This window comes from Carassius gibelio, chromosome B17 (genome assembly GCF_023724105.1).
Source record: "Carassius gibelio isolate Cgi1373 ecotype wild population from Czech Republic chromosome B17, carGib1.2-hapl.c, whole genome shotgun sequence".
Lineage (NCBI taxonomy): Eukaryota > Metazoa > Chordata > Actinopteri > Cypriniformes > Cyprinidae > Carassius > Carassius gibelio.
Window position 1 is genome coordinate 2151171 of NC_068412.1, and position 20323 is coordinate 2171493.

The following is a 20323-nucleotide window of genomic DNA, read 5'->3' on the forward strand; positions in this document are numbered from 1 at the left end:
AGCCTATCGTTAGCCGGTGCTTTATTGTTTTTAAGCTTTTCAATGCTTTTATAAATTTCTTCAAGAGTTATGTCTTGATCACATATACATTTTGAATGATGATCTATAGTTTTTGCATTTTCTTTAAGTGAATCTAGAAAAACAACAACATTACCTATATTGTTATTTTGGGCATATAACTTTTCATAAAATGTAGCAACATAATTAGAAATTAATTTTGAGTCTACTGTAAGAGAATCATTAATCTTGAGTTTCTTTATAGAGGAAAAATCTCCATTTTGAAAAAATATTTAGAATTTGATTCACCTTTTTCTAACCACTTTCTCCTTGACCTTATAAACACACCCTTAGCCTTATATTCATAGATTTGTTCTAATTCCAATTGTTATTTTATTAAAATATTTTTATCTTGTACACTTTATAGTTGTTTGTCATATATATCAATTATTTTTGAATTATACTATTTTCTTTGTTTCTTTTGGTTTTGGCTATTTCTTTACTTCTTGAGATTGCAAATTTTCTGATTTCATATTTCATAATTTCTTAATTTTTACCATATAAGCCTGATATTTTAGCATTATTGTAACATCTTTTTATCACACTTTTAACATTATCCTTAAACTGAACATCTTCAAAAAGTGAATTATTTAATTTCCAGTAATTGAAATTAGACCCACGAGTTCTTGTATCACCAAGGCTGATAACTAAATGGATCATTCTGTGGTCACTGAAGACTGAAGGTATTATGTCAGTCTCTTGAATTTGATTCCCAAGTTCCTCTGAGGTTAACCAAAAATCAATTCTAGATTGTATAGATCTATCCTCATTACTCCAAGTAAAGTCTATCTTATCAAGATTGCTGTGCCTCCATTCATCCTGACAATTTAATTGGGAACATAAATTGAAATATATCAGTATATTGAGACTTGTCTACTGATACGGGGAGGAAAACAATTTAAAAAAGGATCATTAATAGTGTTCCAATCACCACCTAAAATCAACTGGGCACTTGGGTATATTTTAAAGAAATCCAGAATTTCTTCTCTAAAATTTTGTAATAATATTTAAAATAATGATGTTTATTTTTCCAAATAAAATTACACATACATTTATTTATCTCATTAATTATACTTTTTGGAACATCTATAGCCATTGCGGTGTAAACTAGTCTGGATAAACCTTCAGATTTTGATGGTAAAACTCCCATTTAAACAAAGGTCTCTCATCAGCCAAATATTTTATTTTTATTTTTTATTTTGTTCATAATTGGAGTATAATTAAGATTTATTCTTTCTTTTTGATCTTTGCATATCGTAATTCCTACATAAGTAATATACCTAGGGGAATTTTGTAATAATAATCTGTTTTGTAGAGCACAATTGTCACCATAGATGTTCCCCAAAATGAAAAAATAATAATTTTCTTTTACAACTAAAATCAAACATCTTCCACAAGAGTGAGCTTTACTTTTTAAAATTTTCCCTTTATAATTACCTTTCAAAGCTGCAATCCCTGCTGATTTATCACTCCCGTATGCCAACCAGATATCACTACCTCATTGATTTTTCCAAAAAACTAAATCAGTTGTTACTGCATGAGTTTCCTGTAAAAAATAGAAGTGAGCCTTAAATCTTTTAAGAAATAAAAAATAGCCTTTCCCTTTAACAAATCACGAATGCCCATAACATTGAACGAATATCAACATAAAGACATAACCTCTTAAAAAAACCTTAGGCAAATGTTTTCCAATCACCCAAGAACAACATTCATGTAAATAACCTAATTGAGTGTCACAAAAAAATTAAACAAAAAACTAAAAGCCAAATAGCCTATACAACATTTTCAAAACTGGAAGTAAAAGAAACCAAATAACTCAAAAATTTGTTATAATATACTATCCAGCATATAAATAAAGCAATACAAGGCATCAGTTATATTATAAACCTTATAAAAGACAAATGTGTAATGTTACTTCCAATCTATTAGAAAGGACCTCAAAAAACTGAAACATCTGCTTCAACATCAGTCATACTTTATCCACGGATTTCTTTGCCATCAATTATAGCTTTGGCACCAACAAAAAAAGCCTTTTTCCCTTGTTTGTGCGCAGCTTCAGTTTGAGGCCAAAGTCTGTTACGCGTGTCTTTGTCTTTCGTTGTTAGGTCCTCTCCAAATCTTAATTTTCTAGACTGAAGATACTCTGATCCCTTTGAACTCTTCCACAGGAGCTCCTTGCCTAATCTCGCCGTAAACCTCAAGATGCCAGGTCGAACCTTCTCTGCGCTTTTCCTCCCGACGCGATGAACAACATCAATGTGATGAGGAAAGTTATCTGCAGCCTCCGGTACCACGGCACAGCATATGTCAATCACTCGTTGTTTGACATTCTCTCCTTCTTGTTCTGTTAGACCGTAAAGCCTTAGATTCCATCTTCTTTGGTACCTTTCAGCTTCATTCACTCTTTCTTCCAACTCTGAAATTCTCTTCTGATGTTCTTCGTTAGCTTCAAGTGTCACAATGTCTTTCTTAACATCATGCATCTCTTTGAAGAGAAATTCAGTAGCTTCTTTTAAAGAGTTTATGCATTCTCTGTTTTGTTTGATCTCATGGTGTATGGTTTCGGTATTTTGATTCATTTTCTCCACCAATATTTCACGATGTTGTTCTTTACCTCAGCAAGCGTTGGCTCCGATTTACTTTTCTTGGGATCTGGCGTGCATGGCTCCGAACCTGGGATCGGAGTTAACTTTAGCTCTGGACTACTTCATCGAGCCCAGGAATGAGTCTCCATGACATCCATATTTTGATTGTCAGCAGAACAATCACTTCCTAAACCAAGTTTTCCTTTATCTGTATTTCGGCCTCGTCTCTTTTCTGCCTTTACATCATACGACCAAAGGGGAAGAGATTCCAATTATCGTTGAACTGACGTTGTATAGTTTTCAGACTTCGGTAAATACTTTTGTAAATGATTATTTCTAAAGTTTGAAGGTTACTAAATTACACATTTGTTGCTCCGTTGTTAAATGCCTTGCTCAATACATCATTCAAAGACTGAAAGTTGCTCGGTGGGTTTGAAAAACTAATACAAACTCTAACAACAAAAAACTCTGTTTGCATCAGATGCCATCTTGGCCAGCTCATCTTTCACTGTCATAAAAACGGGCTGATGACTTCCTTGTTCTGTAAAGTCCCTCCTTCAAAAATACGTAACGAGTTCTGATTGGGCCAGCGGTTCCTGTGTTGTGATTCGACACCAGCTTAGAGCAGGCTGACCTCCTGGTAACGCAATTAGACTCGTTTTGGAGTAGTTTTGAGAAGCAAGAGGGCAGGAGCATGTGCTGGAGATGTAGTTATAATCACAGGAGCATTTTTACTGATGAGATGCGCATGAAAATCGCATTTGTTTTTTTGTACAGCCCTAACATTCAGTTAACAAAGCTAAACAGCGTTGCCCTTTGTGTAGTAAGTTACAGAAACTGTTAAACGCACCAACTTAAATAATAAAATACACTTACCTGTTGTGGTCCATAAACAACGCCTTCTCCAGACAAAGAGGGAACTGCTCCATCTTTCAAGAATAATCTTTTTGCAAATCCGGCATTAAACTGATTGAGATTGAGGAAGTTGTCCTCAGCAAGCTGTCCTCAGCAAAATGTGCTGCACATAGTTTTACATGTGGATTATAATTTTCGGGAACTGAGTTAAAGATAAATTGTAACCATTAATCTCCAAGTACAGCATCCCTGGGAAGCCCAAACAAACATGATTGGACTCCGAGATGAAAATAACAGCGTTTCAACGACATGGCAAACACAAATGCAGCTCTTCCTTCTTCTCCATTGGAGCGCAACAAGGCCCCCCTTTTTGTGAATTCATGTGGGCGGAGGTTAGTCAAAAAACTGTTTTAGTGACATCATTACTGCAGGAACTAGAGGGCTGTAGTCCAAACGGGTCGTTTTTTATAGGCGAATTCTGTTAAATAAAATATCGCGCTTGGCATTGAACTTTGAGCTTTAGAATTTTACAGATATTATTTATACTCTAACAACAACATTACACACTAACTAAAGTTTAAAACATGGGATCACGAAGAAGGGAACCTTTAAATTTCTACATTCTAATTTATTGAGATGCACCTGTACTGGATCCGAGTGCTGCAGTTACCATCTGATCTGGATACAGACTGGTTCTGGTGGCTACGGTAATCTCAGAATAAGAGAGAAACAGACTAATATTAGCATATATGCCATTCTTGTAACGATGTTGCAAGTACACATGTGTTACGGGAAGTGTTCCCAGTTCCGGTTTTCCAAATTAATACAGCCTAAAAACAGGGGAACCAGTTCTACTCTGACCAGATGAAACTAAGCGTTCAATTCCAGGTTGCAGCAAAGTCAGAGTGCAGAAGAATCATATGTTTCCTGTGGTCTTGTCCTGGTGGCCTTCTAGGAGACAAGGTCTTTACTGGGGATCTGTCTCTGGGGCCCATCTAGTTGTTCTGGTCTCTGCTGAGATTCAGGGCTGTAGATGTCCTCTCTAGGTTCTGATCCACCATCTGGACTGGATATGTACTGGATCCAGGTGACTGTTACAATAATAGCTTGGATGGAATAGGGTCTAACATACAGGTGCATCTCAATAAATTAGAATGTCATTGAAAAGTTCATTTATTTAAGTGTTAACTTGTGTATTAAATACATTTAATACACAGTGACTGAAGAAGATTACGTCTTTGGTTCTTTTAATTGTAATGATTTTGGGTAACACTTAACAAAAACCCACCAATTTAATCTCAGCAAATTAAAAAAGTATGTTTACTGTACATGTACTCAGTACATGGTAGGGGCTCCTTTTGCTTTAATAACTGCCTCAATTCGGCGTGGCATGGAGGTGATCAGTTTATGGCACTGCTGAGGTGGTATGGAAGCCTTCAGCTCATCTGCATTTCCTGGTCTCTTGTTTTCTAATTTTCCTTTTGACAATACCCCATAGATTCTCTATGGGGTTCAGGTCTGGTGAGATTGCTGGCCAGTCAAGCACACCAACACCATGGTCAACTTTTGTTGCTTTTGTCAGTCATCTGCCGTCATCTGTGTATTTTATCAATTTAAAAGTGCTATTGTTTATATTAAAATCATTTGTAAATAAGGAAAAAAGCATAGGTGAAAGAACGCTGCCTTGTGGGCAACCTGTACTAATGGTATGCACTCCAGACAAAAGGCTGTTTACACTTAACCTCTGAGGACGACAGGAGAGAAAATCTGTGATCCAGAGAATCAAGCTGTTATTTATATTAATATTAGCTAGTCTTTGCAAGAGAATGTGTAACTTCATAGAATTAAATGCTGCACTAAAATCTATAAATAAAACTCTAGCATGCCTTTCAGGGAGTACAAGTTGTTTTGAAATAAAGTCTAAAAGGACCAGCACAGCATCATCTGTCCCTCTGTTACTTCTATAAGCGAACTGCAGCAAATCTCTCACGCTGGTTACTTGGGAGGTCAAGAGATCTACTAGGACTCTCTCCATTGTTTTACATAATATGGAGGGGATGGCTATGGGTCGAAAATCTTCAGGCTTACTTGCACCAGGCTTTTTAGGTATCGGTTTTCTTTTGAAAGAAAATTTCCAAGATGTGGGTACCCCTGCAACTAGAAGAAAATTAAAAAGCCTTGAGAATTGTGAGGCACAGTCTTTAAGTAAGCGGGCTTTTGGCCATCTAGGCCGTTGGCCTTATTCTGCTTTAATTTAGTGAGGCTTTTAGCAACAGCATCTTCTGTGATAAATATAGGTGAACCTATGGGAAGATTTTTACAGATGTCATCACACTCATCCTTATTATCCACAGTATCAAACCTACAGAATAACATGTTCATTTAATCTACAAGACTTTGATTGCAAACTACAGAACTGTTGCTTTTGTTGCAACTTTTTCCCATTAAAATGTTTAAGCTCTCCCCTAGCCTGTTTTATATTCCCACTAAAAAATGTACTCTCTATTGTGTTTTTATATTCAGTTTTTGCCTGTAGGATATCCCCCTTAATTGTTTCCTTTTTTTTTAAAACTGCCCCTTTTATGCACTTTTTAAGGTTGCTAATATTGTTTAATGAGTCTCCCAAAATAGTTTTACATCCATGCAAGGTATTAATTAGTTTTCTCAATATATATATATATATATATATATATATATATATATATATATATATATACTTTTTTTTTTTCTCTCATTTCTAAATGATTTGTAAACTACTCTTGTGAAGCAGTTCAATGAATCATTCTCTCTAAACCCTTCCTTTCCGTGAGCCCTCGGAATGACAACCCTGGAAACTTGTCTATACATAAAAAAGATGGTATCGATTGTAACTTACCAATTCGAGTTGGAGTCTGATGATCAACAAGAGACTGATTCACAAGCATGACTGGAGCAGGACATTTCTCAGTGGTAAGTGTCAAGTGTTGACAAATTTGTAGTAATTATAAGATGTGATAAAACTAATGTTTTATCACAGCATAGGACACAGTGTCTTCTCTGCATGATGTTAACCACACGGAAATATAGCTGTTTGTGGGCGGGCAAAACTAATACCAGTGACAAAACTACTTCCAAATACTTCCTTTAATTGTTTCTAGCATAACAGGAACCTGTTTTTCCTCACCTTTTAGGAGTACCTTGTATATCACCGAATGCTGAATCTGCCGAAATGCGAGCTCGTTTCTCAATAAATGCAACTAAATCCAACATTTTTACTCTGCATCCATGTTGCTCTTGCAGCTCATATACAACAGTATGCCATTTCTCCCTGAGCTTGAATGCTAGTTTAAGTATGATGTTTCTCATGTCAATGATCTCATTGAACGCCTCCATATAATCCATACCTGACATAGCAGTGCCATAAGCTCTAAGGAACATTGCAAAATCCAACAGGGCCTTTGAATATTCAGCTTAATCACTGGCCAGGACTTTGCTTTTTCCATATAAGCACACAATATCTTGTACACATTTCCAAAATTTTCTTTAAATCATTTTGATTTTTAATAACTTTAGCAATATTGTTGTCTTGCTATGCAATAGACTGCTGACTTGTACTTGCAAACAAGATTGTAGACTGCTGACGTGTACTTGGAGGCAAGACTGTAGACCAGGGATAGGCAACTTCGGTCCTGGAGGGCCACAGTCCTGCAGAGTTTAGTTCCAATCCTAATTAAACACACCTGAACAAGGAAATCAGTGTTTTCGGGATTACTTGATAGATACAGGCATGTGAGTTTTTATGAGGGCTGAAGCTAAACTCTGCAGGATGCAGAACCTGATTTTACCAAGTGAGACATGTTCCTGGGACAACATCTTTGTTGACCCTGGAACAACATTGTGATTAACCAATCAGATTTGAAGAACAAGTTTATAGATTTTGTGAAAACACTATTTTGTGTTTATAGATTTTACGCTTAAAATCACTGTTTGGTGCTTATACATCAGTGTCATTCATCTATCATGTCCTCTGATTTTAAGGATTACTCATGGTTAAGGTTAGGTTTAGGTGTAGGGATATGGTCAAGACTACATTTTTTTTGAGTAAAATGTTGTTCCAGGGTCAACAAAATATGTTGACCTAGGAACACATCTAACTCCGCAATATCAGGACGTGCCTGCAGGATAGTGGCCCTCCAGGACCGGAGTTGCCTATCCCTGCTGTAGACTTTTACCTTTTTACTTGAACTAGTGGTTTTGTCAGGTCTTTAAAAAGGATGGACATAACTTGGAGTGATATTTAGAACACCAACACCTTCTTTTAGTTTAACACCCATTGCATCTTTATCCAGTGAGTTCAAGACATCACCCATATAATCAAAATTGTACACTCACATCTTCCCTTGTGTCTGATTGAAGATTATTCATGGCTGGTTCTTCATGTTTTAGATGAGTGATCTTTTCTGTAGCAGCTTCTAGTTCACCTTGAATTTCTAAAGCTTCTAACCTTTTTTCTTAAAGGGGGGGTGAAATGCTATTTCATGCATACAGAGTTCCTCTTCAGGAACTCGAGCTGCGTCGAAACGCTTTGGGGAACGCGTTTAGCGTGAGCGACTCTGAATATGATATCTAATCTGTCTTATAGAAGAGTGTGACGTCAAGGGCGAGGTGACGTAAGCGACCAGGAAGCTTTAAAGGCACGAGCCGCACAGCTGGCTTCAGCTTCTGTGTTTTCAGCAGGCGCTCTTTGTGTGCATGTCATTCTGTCTTGTCAGTCTTATTTATTGTTGTTTGTCACTATTAGCTCCTCGAAAAGTAAGCAATAGTCAAAGAGCAAAGCTAAGACGGGACATCTGAAAGGCGAATCCAGATCACGTTTCAGATTGTGTGTTCAACACGAGTGAGAATACACAGTCTGTGCACGGTCTGCCTGCGATTGAGGCACGCTGTTTCGGCTCTTGAGGGAGCCGACTGCCTGCACTGGTACAAGCCAGTGTGGACGTTTCGATCCCGGAGGACTCTCTCGAGGGGGAGTCTTCGCCAGCGTTCCTCGCGGTGTCGGTCCTGCTTTCGCCGAGGCGGAGCGGCGCCTGCACTCGCTGGGTTCGCAGATAAGATCTGCTGGAGGGTAGGGAGACGGGCGCGTCCCTATCTCCTACCTCACCCGCCAGATCTGCCCGATCTCCGGGTGCGGAAGCCCGAGTGCTCGGTCCTTCCCCCCGAGTGACGGCCCTGACGCACCGCCTTTTTTTCTCCAAGGAGATTAAAACGGAGGGCGTCGATGAGCTCGCAGTTGCACAAACATAAGCTGCATAAACATCAGCTGCACAGACAAACAGTTACACAAGCATCAGTTTCACAAACATATTATGCCTAACTGTATAACGAGCAGCATTAATGAGGAGTGCAGCTCACGCAGCCAGCTCTCGAAATAAAAATAAAAATAAGGGGACTGACTGTGCTTCTCGCATATCTAGGACGGATCGAAGATGGCTCTGCCTATCTCCACCCGTATTCCCTAGATTTAGAGTTCATCGAGGTTCGGAAGCACGCAAAGCGGTTCCTTCCCCATCTGTGAACTCGCAGCTGCAGCTACTTATCTCCGAGGAGATTTATATTGTTTGTGTAACTAAGCGGCTCGCGTGTTGCCGAGGCAGCGCGTGTACTACATCATTTTCAGTTGTGATGTAAATCTTACCAAATCCAGACCGTCTTTACTCGTCTGATTGGTTAACTGCATTAATTCTGAGGAATTAAATTCAGTATCTATATGACTATGAGAAGTTAGATATGAATTATATTAACAATGCAGACCGTGTTTACTCGTCTTATTGTTTGTTTGCATTAAATTCTGAGGAATATAATGACACTTATCTCACTCTGAGAAATTATATATACTGGAGGGGCTGTTGGGCGAGAGCAGCCCTCCCAGTCTGTAGTCAGAGCGTTGCCACCCGCGCTCCCCCTGCGTCGGGACTGGAGTCTGAAGCAACGCTCCGAACCAGGGTTTTTTCCAGCCGAAGGCGGATCTGAGGGCCGTACTTCAGGCTGTGAGGCCCTCGGTTAAGAAGTCCTGACACGTTTCGGTCACGACTGCAGAGGGCGGCCCCTACTGGGGTGGAGCGGCATACACCCCATTACACGGTTCTCGTCTTGCCTCAGCGCCCTCTGGGGGCCGGTCTGCCAACCCTGCCAGTGTTCCAGGGCGCAGCGGTCCCCAGCAAGCATCATTCTCAGTATTTTCCACACGTGCGCGTAGCGGGGCTAAGATGCTCGCTGCCCCTGCGGGGGCCTATTACACCAGAGGTCAGTCTCGAGAGACTGATTCCCTTAGTAGATTATTTAGCAGCGTGAAAACTACTGCCAAATGTATCTCAATGGGTCCTGCACACAGTAGAAAAAGCTACCGAATTCAGTTCGGCTCTGTACCGCCGATATTTAACGGGGTCATTCCGACGATGGTCGGCCCCGGGCAGGGTCTGGTTATGGAACAGGAAGTGAAACCCTATTAGAGAAGGAGGCCATCGAGGTGGTCCCTTCTCAAGACAGGGAGTCCAGGTTCTACAGCTGGTATTTCACAGTTCCAAAGAAGGATGGGGGGTCGCGTCCGATTATAGACTTGAGGGTCTTAAATCGTTCAGTTATGAGATTGAAGTTCAAAATGCTCACAATCAAGCATGTTGTAGATCAGATCAGGTCCGAGGACTGGTCTGTCACAATATATCTCAAAGATGCATACTTCCACATTTCCATCCTTCCACAACATGGGAAGTTTCTGAGGTTCGCTTTCGGGGGCAAAGCATACCAATATCGAGTACTTCCCTTCGGCCTTGCACTCTCACCCCGCATGTCCACAAGATGTGTAGACACGGCTACATGCAGGGCATCCGCATTCTCAACCACATCGACGACTGGTTGAGTTAAGCTCAGTCAAGAGCAGGTTGTGGCTCGGCATCGAGGTGTCGTTCTCGCACATATGGGGGAGCAGGGTTTGAGACTGAACGCCAAGAAGAGTGTGCTTTCTCCGGTTCAGAGAACCACCTATCTAGGCGTAGTATGGGATTCGAACGCGATGCAGGCACTATTGTCCCCTGCTCGTATCGAGTCGATCCGCATCTCAGTCGAGAGAGTCAAAGAAAGCCAGTCACTCACTGTCAAACAATCTCAGAGATTGTTGGGTCTGATGGCAGCTGCGTCCAACGTGATACCTCTTGGCCTGCTGTACATGAGACCCCTACAGTGGTGGCTCAAGACCAAGGGATTTTCCCCGAGGGGCAATCTACTTTGCACTATCAAGGTCACGCGCGCTGCCTCCATGCCTTAGACATGTGAAAGAAACCTTGGTTCTTGAAACAGGGCCCGGTGCTGGGAGCTCCTTGTCGCCGTGTAACACTAGCGACGGACGCATCCCTCACCGGCTGGGGTGCAGTCATGAGTGGCCACCCTGCCTGTGGTCTGCGGAGCGATCGCCATCTAACATGGCATATCAATTGTCTAGAAATGCTAGCAGTTTATCGTGCACTTAAGCACTTCCTCCCAGACCTAAGGGGTCACCATGTGTTGGTGCGCACCGACAACACATCGGTGGTCTCTTATATCAACCACCAGGGAGGTCTGCGTTCGCGCCCTTTGTACAAGCTGGCGCACCTGATCCTGGTGTGGTCCCAGAAGCAAGCTCCTCTCATTAAGAGCAGTATATATTCCTGGGAAACAAAATATGGGAGCAGACATACTGTCGAGGCAGGGGCTGAGGCCCGGGGAATGGAGACTTCACCCAGAAGTATTGAAGCAGATATGGAGAGTATTTGGCAGGGCTCAAGTAGAACAATGCCCCCTTTGTTCTCTTTAGTTCATCCAGCTCCTCTGGGACTGGACGCCATGGTACAGACTTGGCCGAGGCTTCGTCTGTACGCATTTCCCCCTATCGCTCTGCTCCCGGGAGTTCTGGCGAGAGTTTCCCTTTCGGGAGCCCGTCCAAGAGAAGCTAAATTGTGTGTGTCCAGCTCGAGCGCTGGATGCACACGCCCACAGAGCTGCCCTGTGGAGAAAAATGGACCAATTGCTTGCATGCTGCGGTCCCCCCAAGAGGGGTTTCCCTGCTTCTAAGCAGACTACTAGTCATTGGATAGTTGAGACTATCAACGCCACTCTGAGCCCTCTGGTCGTCCCGCGCTGTCGGGAGCCAAGGTTCACTCTACATGGGGTATGGCGGCCTCCAAGGCCTTTCTAGCAGGTGCGTCCATGCTGGACATCTGCAATGCTACGGGGTTTCCACGCCTTCTACTTTTGAAAGATTCTATGGCTTAGACATGCCAGTCACTCCAGGCACTTCATTCCCCTCGTCCTAAGCTGTGCTCTTCGGATACACACTAGGCAGGGGTTTGGTAGTCTGGCAGCGTTGGTACTCGTTCCCCAAAGCGTTTCGACGCAGCTCGAGTTCCTGAAGAGGAACGTCTCTAGGTTACGTATGTAACCCTAGTTCCTCGAGGGAACGAGACGCTGCGTCTCGAGGCCATACCCCCGGCACCCCTGCCGACGCTTGCTGGTACTTGAAGTTGAAGCCAGCTGTGCGGCTCGTGCCTTTAAAGCTTCCTGGACGCAGCGTCTCGTTCCCTCCAGGAACTAGGGTTACATACGTAACCTAGAGACGTTTTTTACACTGTTAAAGAGTTGGATTCCCATGCTAAACATGGACAAAGTTTCAAAAATTAAGTTGTACGTTTGAAGGAGTATTTTGGTTCCCAAAATACTCCTTCTGGTTTGTCACAAGTTTCGGAAAGTTTTTTTTCGAGTATGGCTCTGTGTGACGTTAGATGGAGCGGAATTTCCTTATATGGGTCCTAAGGGCACGTCTGCCGGAAGAGCGCACGTTCACATATAGCAGAGCACTGAGAGGCTGAGCACAGACATTCATTCACTGATCAGAGCGAGAGCATCGCGAAAAGTCACAAAAGTGTGTTTTTGGTTGCCAGGGCAAGACAACCCTGCACAGATTACCAAAAAAAAAACAGCATTAAGGGACCAGTGGATGGAGTTTATTTTTACAGAGCATCAATGGAGTTGTGAAAGTGTTTTTGTTTGTTCCCTGCATTTCGAAGATGCTTGTTTTAAAAACAAGGCCCAGTTTGACGATGGATTTGCGTATCGTTTATTTCTTAAGGATGATGCAATCCCAACGAAAAAGGGTCACGATCGTGTGTTGGAACCGCAGGCGGTGAGTAAAACTGCTTAAAATATCTCTGCCTCCTTGTTAGTGCGTCCGCCTCCCATGCCGGAGACCCGGGTTCGAGCCCCGCTCGGAGCGAGTCGTTGCTGCTGCTGCTCTCGTTCAGTTTCAGCCTCGGGATCTGATTCGGGATCATAAATAAATGGCTGAATCTGACTGTTAGCCATGGTTTGTTTTGGATGATGGTTTTTTTTCCTCACGGTAATGTCACAGCTTCCAAGCGCTCTCAACGCAAAAGCCTACCCGCGCTTGTGATTCTTTAGCTCCGCCCACACGTCACGCCTCCAGCCGGTCATGTTTTTCCGGGAAAAATCGGTACAGACTATCTTTCTCTTATGAATATAATAAAACTAAAGACTTTTTGGAGTTATGAAGGATGCAGTACTACTCTATAGGTACTCAAGATTAACAGGATATTGAGTGAAAACGAGCATTTCACCCCCCCTTTAACAACTCTAGACATTCCTCTAACTCATGCCTTTTTTCAGAGTATCAGCCTTGACTAATAGTGCTGCCCTTTTTGCTTTTTACTTGGAATACAGACAGAGCTTGTTGATTTGCTACTTAATCTACTTGAACTATTAGAACGGTTGCTACACACAGATCTAGGATCATCAAGCTCTCCATTCTTTGGATCTTTTCAGCTGCTTTCACTATGCGTTGAAGTGACTTGCAGCAGGACACTGCAGGTGCCATACCACACAATGATGGAGCTAGTCAGGATGCTCTCGATAGTGCGCATGATGGGGGCCAGGGCTCTAGCTCTTCTCAGTTTGAGGAGGAAGTAAAGACTTATTATTAATTAATAATATTGCCTTTAACTTCCTCCAGATAATCTTTGTCTTTGTCTCTGAAATCTTTGATTTTGGACCACTGTGAACAGTCCAGTTCTTCTTCTCCTAACCCAGTTAAGACGCCTCTGACGTTGTCTGTGGTTCAGGAGTGGCTTAGCAAGAGGAATATGTCAACTGTAGCCAGTTGTGTGGTGGCTCTTGATGCCTTGACCCCAGCCTAAGTCCATTCTTTGTGAAGTTCACTAAAATTCTTGAATCGATTTTGCTTGCCAATACTCACTGCGGTTCTCTCAGTTGGTTGTGCATCTTTTTCTTTTACACTTTTTCCTTCCACTCAACTTCCTGTTAACATGCTTGGATACAGCACTCTGTGAACAGCCAGCTTCTTTGGTAATCAATGTCTGTGGCTTATCCTCCTTGTGAAGGGTGTCATTGATTGTCTTCTGGACAACTGTCAGATCAGCTGTCTTTTCCCCATGATTGTGTAGCCTACTGAACCAAACTGAGAGACCATTTTGAAGGCTCAAGAAATCTTTGCAGGTGTTTTGAGTTGATTAGCTTATGGGTATGTTACCATATTCTAATTTGTTGTTTTTGGAGCACTTTTTTTATTGGTCTTATGAAGTATTATAATTTGTTGATATTTGAGTTGGTAGTTTTTTGTTAAATGTGAGCCGAAATCATCACAATTAAATTATCCAAAGACTTAAATTATTTCAGTCTATGTGCCTTGAATTTATTTAATACACAAGTTTCACAATTTGAGTTGAATTACTGATATAAATGAACTTTTCCACAACATTCTAATTTACTGAGATGCACCTATAGACTCAATACGATACCTGCTGATTGGCAGCTGCTTTTAAATGGTCCTGTGCTTATGTGTGTTCTGTAAATTGTTTTACTTTTTACAGCTCCTTTTCTTCTGCCTCTTTTAAACACAAGTAAGATGTATAAAGTTCAACTGCTCAGCTGTGTGAACATGGCATATTGCTGCTCCAGGGAGGTATGGGGACTGCAGATGTGGCCATTGCAATAAACTGCAATGTTCGTTATGTAGGACAGTGCTAAAGGAAAACAGGAAGGAGAGCTGTTAATCCTTACAGTGGCCAATCATCACATATAGCTTTGTGTGTGTGTGTGTGTGTGTGTGTGTGTGTGTGTGTGTGAGAGAGAGAGAGAGAGAGAGAGTAAGTGTGTATGTCTGTCCACCATCCTCACACAAATATCCTGGAAACATTTCACAGCAAGAGCAAGAACAAATTTGGTGCAGTCCATGAGGATGTGATGCACTGTAGGACTCAAAGCAGCTGGTGGCCACAACAAATACTTTTGATATTTCAAATTAGTTTGATTTCCTTTTGAGTAACACAAACAAAATATCTGAAGAATGTTTAATCTGTTCTGTCCCTACATTAAATCAATAGGGACATAAAGATGGCATAAAAGTAATCAATTTATTTATTTATTTATTTATTTATTTTTATAATACAATCACTTTGTATGATAAACAGAACAACATGTAAGTTATTATTCACAATTCACGGGACACCTCACATATAAAGAGTGAAATCGAAATATGGGGACATCAGTTGCCATCATAATACTAGCTCCAGTAAGGTTTGGATGTTATTCATGTGCTGCTACATTCTCTAGTGTTTCATGAAATAAAGAAAGAAATGCAAATATTGAGTGCCATGAAGGGAGTAAATTATAACATAACATTTTTAGGTCAACTGTTTTATTAAAGGGTTAGGTCATCCAAAAATTTAAATCTTGTCATTTACAGACCATCATGTTATTACCAAAATTCATAACTCGAAGAAGTTTTAATGAAACCAGAAAAAGTTATGTTATGTATGAATATTTTTACATCAAATTGCAGTATAATTTTCCTTTCCATCTCTTAACTGTACTGAGCCAGAACAATAACCACAGTGACACTTGTAAAATCGGCACATCATAATGCATTATTATGTGTACTTTTAATACAATTGTCCATAACAGTCTAAGATACAGTATGCACAATCTGCAATAATACCACATCCAGAAATGTCATACTTTTTTATGCATAATAATAATAATAATAATAATAATAAAAAGATAAGCCTTAGATTCATGAAAAATTTGTCCAATGAATGATCAGATTTTGTGTGAGGACAAGCAATTTGTGCATCACTAGTACATGTGAAATAATTTGTAGAATCTCAGAATCATGGCTTTTAGATGGAGACAGAAAAAACTAGTCACTGAATGTTTTTCTATACATACAGTACTTTAGGTTTTTGCTGAACAGTTGTTGATTTTAAATGCATGATATGCTGTACTTAAAGGGATACTCCGCCCCAAAATTAAAATTGTATCATTAGTCACTTACCCCCATGTCATTCCAAACCCGTAAATGCTTTGTTCATCTTCGGAACACAATTTGAACGGTTAGTTCACCCAAAAATGAAAATTGTGTCATTAATGACTCACCCTCATGTCGTTCCAAACCCGTAAGACCTCCGTTCATCTTCGGAACACAGTTTAAGATATTTTAGATTTAGTCTGAGAGCTTTCTGTTCCTCCATTGAAAATGTATACGGTATACTGTCCATGTCCAGAAAGGTAATAAAAACATCTTTAAAGTAGTCCATGTGACATCAGAGGGTCAGTTAGAATTTGTTGAAGCATCGAAGCAGCATTGTCTTCTCTTCTGGGTCTGCAGTGTAGTGATGTCCGGTTGGTACATGAATGAATCATTCGATTTAACCGGTTCTTCTTGAACCAGTTCACCAAATCGAACTGAATCGTTTGAAATGGTTCGCGTCTCCAATAAGCATTAATCCACAAATGTCTTAAACTTTTTTTAACATGGCTGACACTCCCTCTGAGTTAAAATAATTAAATTACTCATACAGTACACTGACTGAACTGCTGTAGAGAGAACTGAAGATGAACACAGAGCCGGTTCACTGGTTCTTTTGATTGGCCTTCATTCAAGCCTTCGGTTTACCCTCGTTCAGCACAGAATCAGTTGAGAATGTATCACCAAAAGAACCAGTTGGGTTCAGATGCACTGTGTGTCAGTCTACTTCACGCTGAATCACGCATGTGCAGTATTATCAGCTCCTCTGTTCTCAAATCAGACTTGTCCGACAGAAACGGTTCTTGACTCGAGAACGAGTCAATCTTTTGTTCGTTATCTGGCCCAGCTCGGTGTTCATCTTCAGTTTTCTCTTCACAGCAGTTTAGTCAGTGTACTGTTCACAACACTGCAGTAAATGAGTTACTCCGGGATATTGGTAAATTTTAACTCAGAGGGAGTGTTTGCAACATTAAAAAAGTTAACAGCTTAAGTCATTTGTGGACTAATGCTTATTGGAGACACAAACCATTTCAAATGATTCAGTTCGATTTGGTGAACTGGTTCAACAAGAACCGGTGAAATTGAATTATTCGTTCGCGAACCGGACATCACTACACTGCATTGTTGTGAACACGCTCACAACAGACCCGGAAGAGAAGACAATGCTGAATAAAGTCATAGTTTTTGTTATTTTTCGACCATAATGTATTTTCGATTGCTCAACAAATTCTAACTGACCCTCTGATGTCACATGGACTACTTTGATGATGTTTTTAATACCTTTCTGGACATGGTGAGTATACTGTACATAGATTTTCAATGGAGGGACAGAAAGCTCTCTGACTAAATCTTAAATATCTTAAACTGTGTTCCGAAGATGAATGGAGGTCTTACAGGTTAGGAAAGACATGAGGGTAAGTCATTAATGACAGAATTTTCACTTTTGGGCGAGCTAACCCTTCGAGATATTTTCCATATTTTCAGAAGGCTTGTGACTGTCCCATAGACTGCCAAGTAAAATACACTTTCAAGGTCCAGAAAAGAATGAAAGCATTATCAGAGTAGTCCATCTGCCATCAGTGGTTCAACTATAACGTTATGAAGCAACGAGAGTACTGTTTGTAAGGGAAAGAAAACCAAAATAATGACTTTTTTCAGCAATTCCTTTTGTCAACAGTCTCCTCTGTGTCTCTCAACATCACTTGAACGGTCTATGTTCTTCGGTGTCAGCCACACCATAAGGATGCACTGTTTTCTCTCAAATCAAATCATAAATACCAACTGGCAACCACCTGCTCTCTCTCTCATGAGGTCAACACGTAAGTGACTTAAACTGTAATTCGTCAACAGGCTGCTAGAGGCTGGCTGCAAAAGGATGCACATTGCATCCTTGTGGTGCGGCTGACACAGAAGAGCGTAGGCAGTTTGAGTGAATTGGAGAAACAAAGAGGAAACTGTTGACAAAGGAATTTTTGAAAAAAGTCATTATTATTGTTTTCTTCGCTTACGAACAGGTATACTTGTCACTTCAGAACGTTACAGATGGACTATTCTGATGATGCTTTTCATTATTTTCTGGACCTTGATAGTGTATTTTACTTGAAAATACAAAATATCTTAAATTGTGTTCTGAAGACGAACAAAGCTCTTACGGAACTCTTGTTTGGAACAACATGGGGGTAAGTGATTAATGACAAAAATTTTATTTTGGGGTGGAGTATCCCTTTTTAAAGCTTTTTTTTCTTTTTCTGTCTTGCAGTAAATTCCGCCTGTCATACTACCCCCATCGTTTGGAGAGTTTTAAGGAGATTTTAAGATCATCATTTTTGGGAAAATGCGAGCTCAATGTATATGGAGACTTCGAGCAATACACCCCAGGGCAAGGAGAGGTGCCCTGTTATTTCATTCATGTGGTTAAAAAGACTACTTAAAGCCATTTTTAAAGCCATTTGGTTGTGAAAATTTGCCTGTGCAAAGAGAGAGAAAAAATGTAAAATAAAACAAGGGCTTGCATGACATGATTTTAGTTATTTTGCTTTGTTGGGGGGTATGTTTTTCTCTTTTTATTTACTGTTTTGTATTACACATTTTTAAGCATGTGTAACATTTAACATTTTACATTACAGAACACTGCTGAAAGCATATCACACAGAATGTGTTTTTGTGTTTCTCTGTGCTGCCTAGTTATTATTAGTAGTAGTAGTAGTATACATGCACTAGACAGATGTTTTTGTCCAATCACCCACGTCAGATTAAAGAAGTCAAAATAAAAAGATAAATGCATAAATAATCCCTTTATAAACCCTGAACATTATAGCATTGTTGAATATGCTTTGCAATATAAACAGATAAGTAATATACAAATGGTTGTGACACAAGTCTGCAGGTACAGCACTAATTGTGCTGTAATATTACTTTTAAAAACAAGCAATATGATTATAGCCAGTTATTCTGTTTGTAAGCTCAAGTAGCAATTTATACTGTGTGTTCAAAAAACATGCAATGTGAATTTGGTTTTAATCGTGGTAAGTTAATTTAATTTCTCACTTAAAAAAGACCAAGTACTGGTTTAACACTGCAACCTGTAGAAAGAATTGCTGAAAAATCTTTAGCAATTATGCACAGACTGTTATGGTGCAAACACGGATAAAAAAGATTATATAAACTGTATAAGTAAAAGCGAGATTAGGGTGTACACTAAAATTCACTTACACATACTTAATGAACTACTTGAATACACAGTATGAAATAGTCTTACCTATGTGTATAACTCAATGTTCAGACAAATACATATCACTGCTGTATGTCTTTGAAAAATCATTTAAAGTGCTGATTATTTGCGTTTTTTTTTCTTTTGCTTTAAATGTGCTCTAACTGATACATAGTTTAATGATCTATAGGTATGCAAATATTAAAGTTTACTGGACCTATATATTTTTACTTTGAAATTGTGTATTAACATCTAATGGAGTTTCAATTGTTTGTTGTGGTTTGTTGATTGGTGGCTGTAACTTTTTTTTTCATTGTGCTGACCCATATCAAAGTCCTTTGACACTCACACAATGTAAAGATTGTGTTGAATTACAAAATAAAAACCCTCTAAAAATCTATATAACCTCCCTCTTTTGTGTCCTCTTTCATATCCACTGTTTTGAGCATCTTCATCTTCAAGACTAATAACTGTTTATTCACTATATCATTCTGAAGTCAAACTGGTCTTTTGAAAACAATTTATTTAAAAAAAATTATAGAAAACCATGTACCTGGGAAAATTTAGAGGATTGTTTTTGTATTTAGCATTATAGAGTCTCGACATTTTGTTGGTGAGACACTAAGGTAGTGTCATTCTTGTGCACAAACCCTTCTTTGTTAACAGGAATTTTTGGGTTTATATATGGCTTTTATTGTGGAATTATTTTATTTCAAAATTGTACATAATATTGTGTAAGGACAAAAGGTGAACAGATCCATTTGCAAGCGTTATTAAGAAGACTTGATTAGAAACAGGCAAGGGTCAGAAAATGGCAAACTGTTATGTATACGACATGGCAAGAGCAGTCTGGTAAACAAGTGAGGGTCAGTCACCGGCGAATGTAATCCAACAGAGTGTGACTAAAGGGATAATCCAGGTAAAAGTCAAGGTCCAGGAAGGGGCAGACAATCGAACAGGACAAGACAAAAGGAGTAATCACAGACACACATGCAATAGTCAGAACACGAGAAAACTGACAAGGCAAGACTCAGATAAGGCTAGAAAAACTAAAGCAGGCTCTGTAAAGTAGCTATCAGCTAAACTATATATATATATATATATATATATATATATATATATATATATATATATATATATATATATATATATATATATATATATAGTGTGTTATTGGTAGTAGCTGTGTGTGATTGGTTTCAGGTGAATTTGTGATTAGTGCGATGGAGCATGGGAAATGTAGTACGTGTGTAGAAATACAGTATGTGT

General features: G+C 39.8%; 1 protein-coding gene across 1 annotated transcript in view; it reads left to right on the forward strand.

The window, feature by feature from the left end:
* gnmt (glycine N-methyltransferase) overlaps positions 1-19459 on the forward strand; it is a 127591-nt gene extending 108132 nt beyond the window's left edge. The window contains exon 6 of the mRNA XM_052579865.1: positions 18104-19459. Coding sequence (XP_052435825.1) covers positions 18104-18275 — 172 coding nt within the window. The 3' untranslated portion in view covers positions 18276-19459. The remainder of the gene's footprint in view (positions 1-18103) is intronic.
* The last annotated feature ends 864 nt before the right edge of the window (positions 19460-20323 follow it).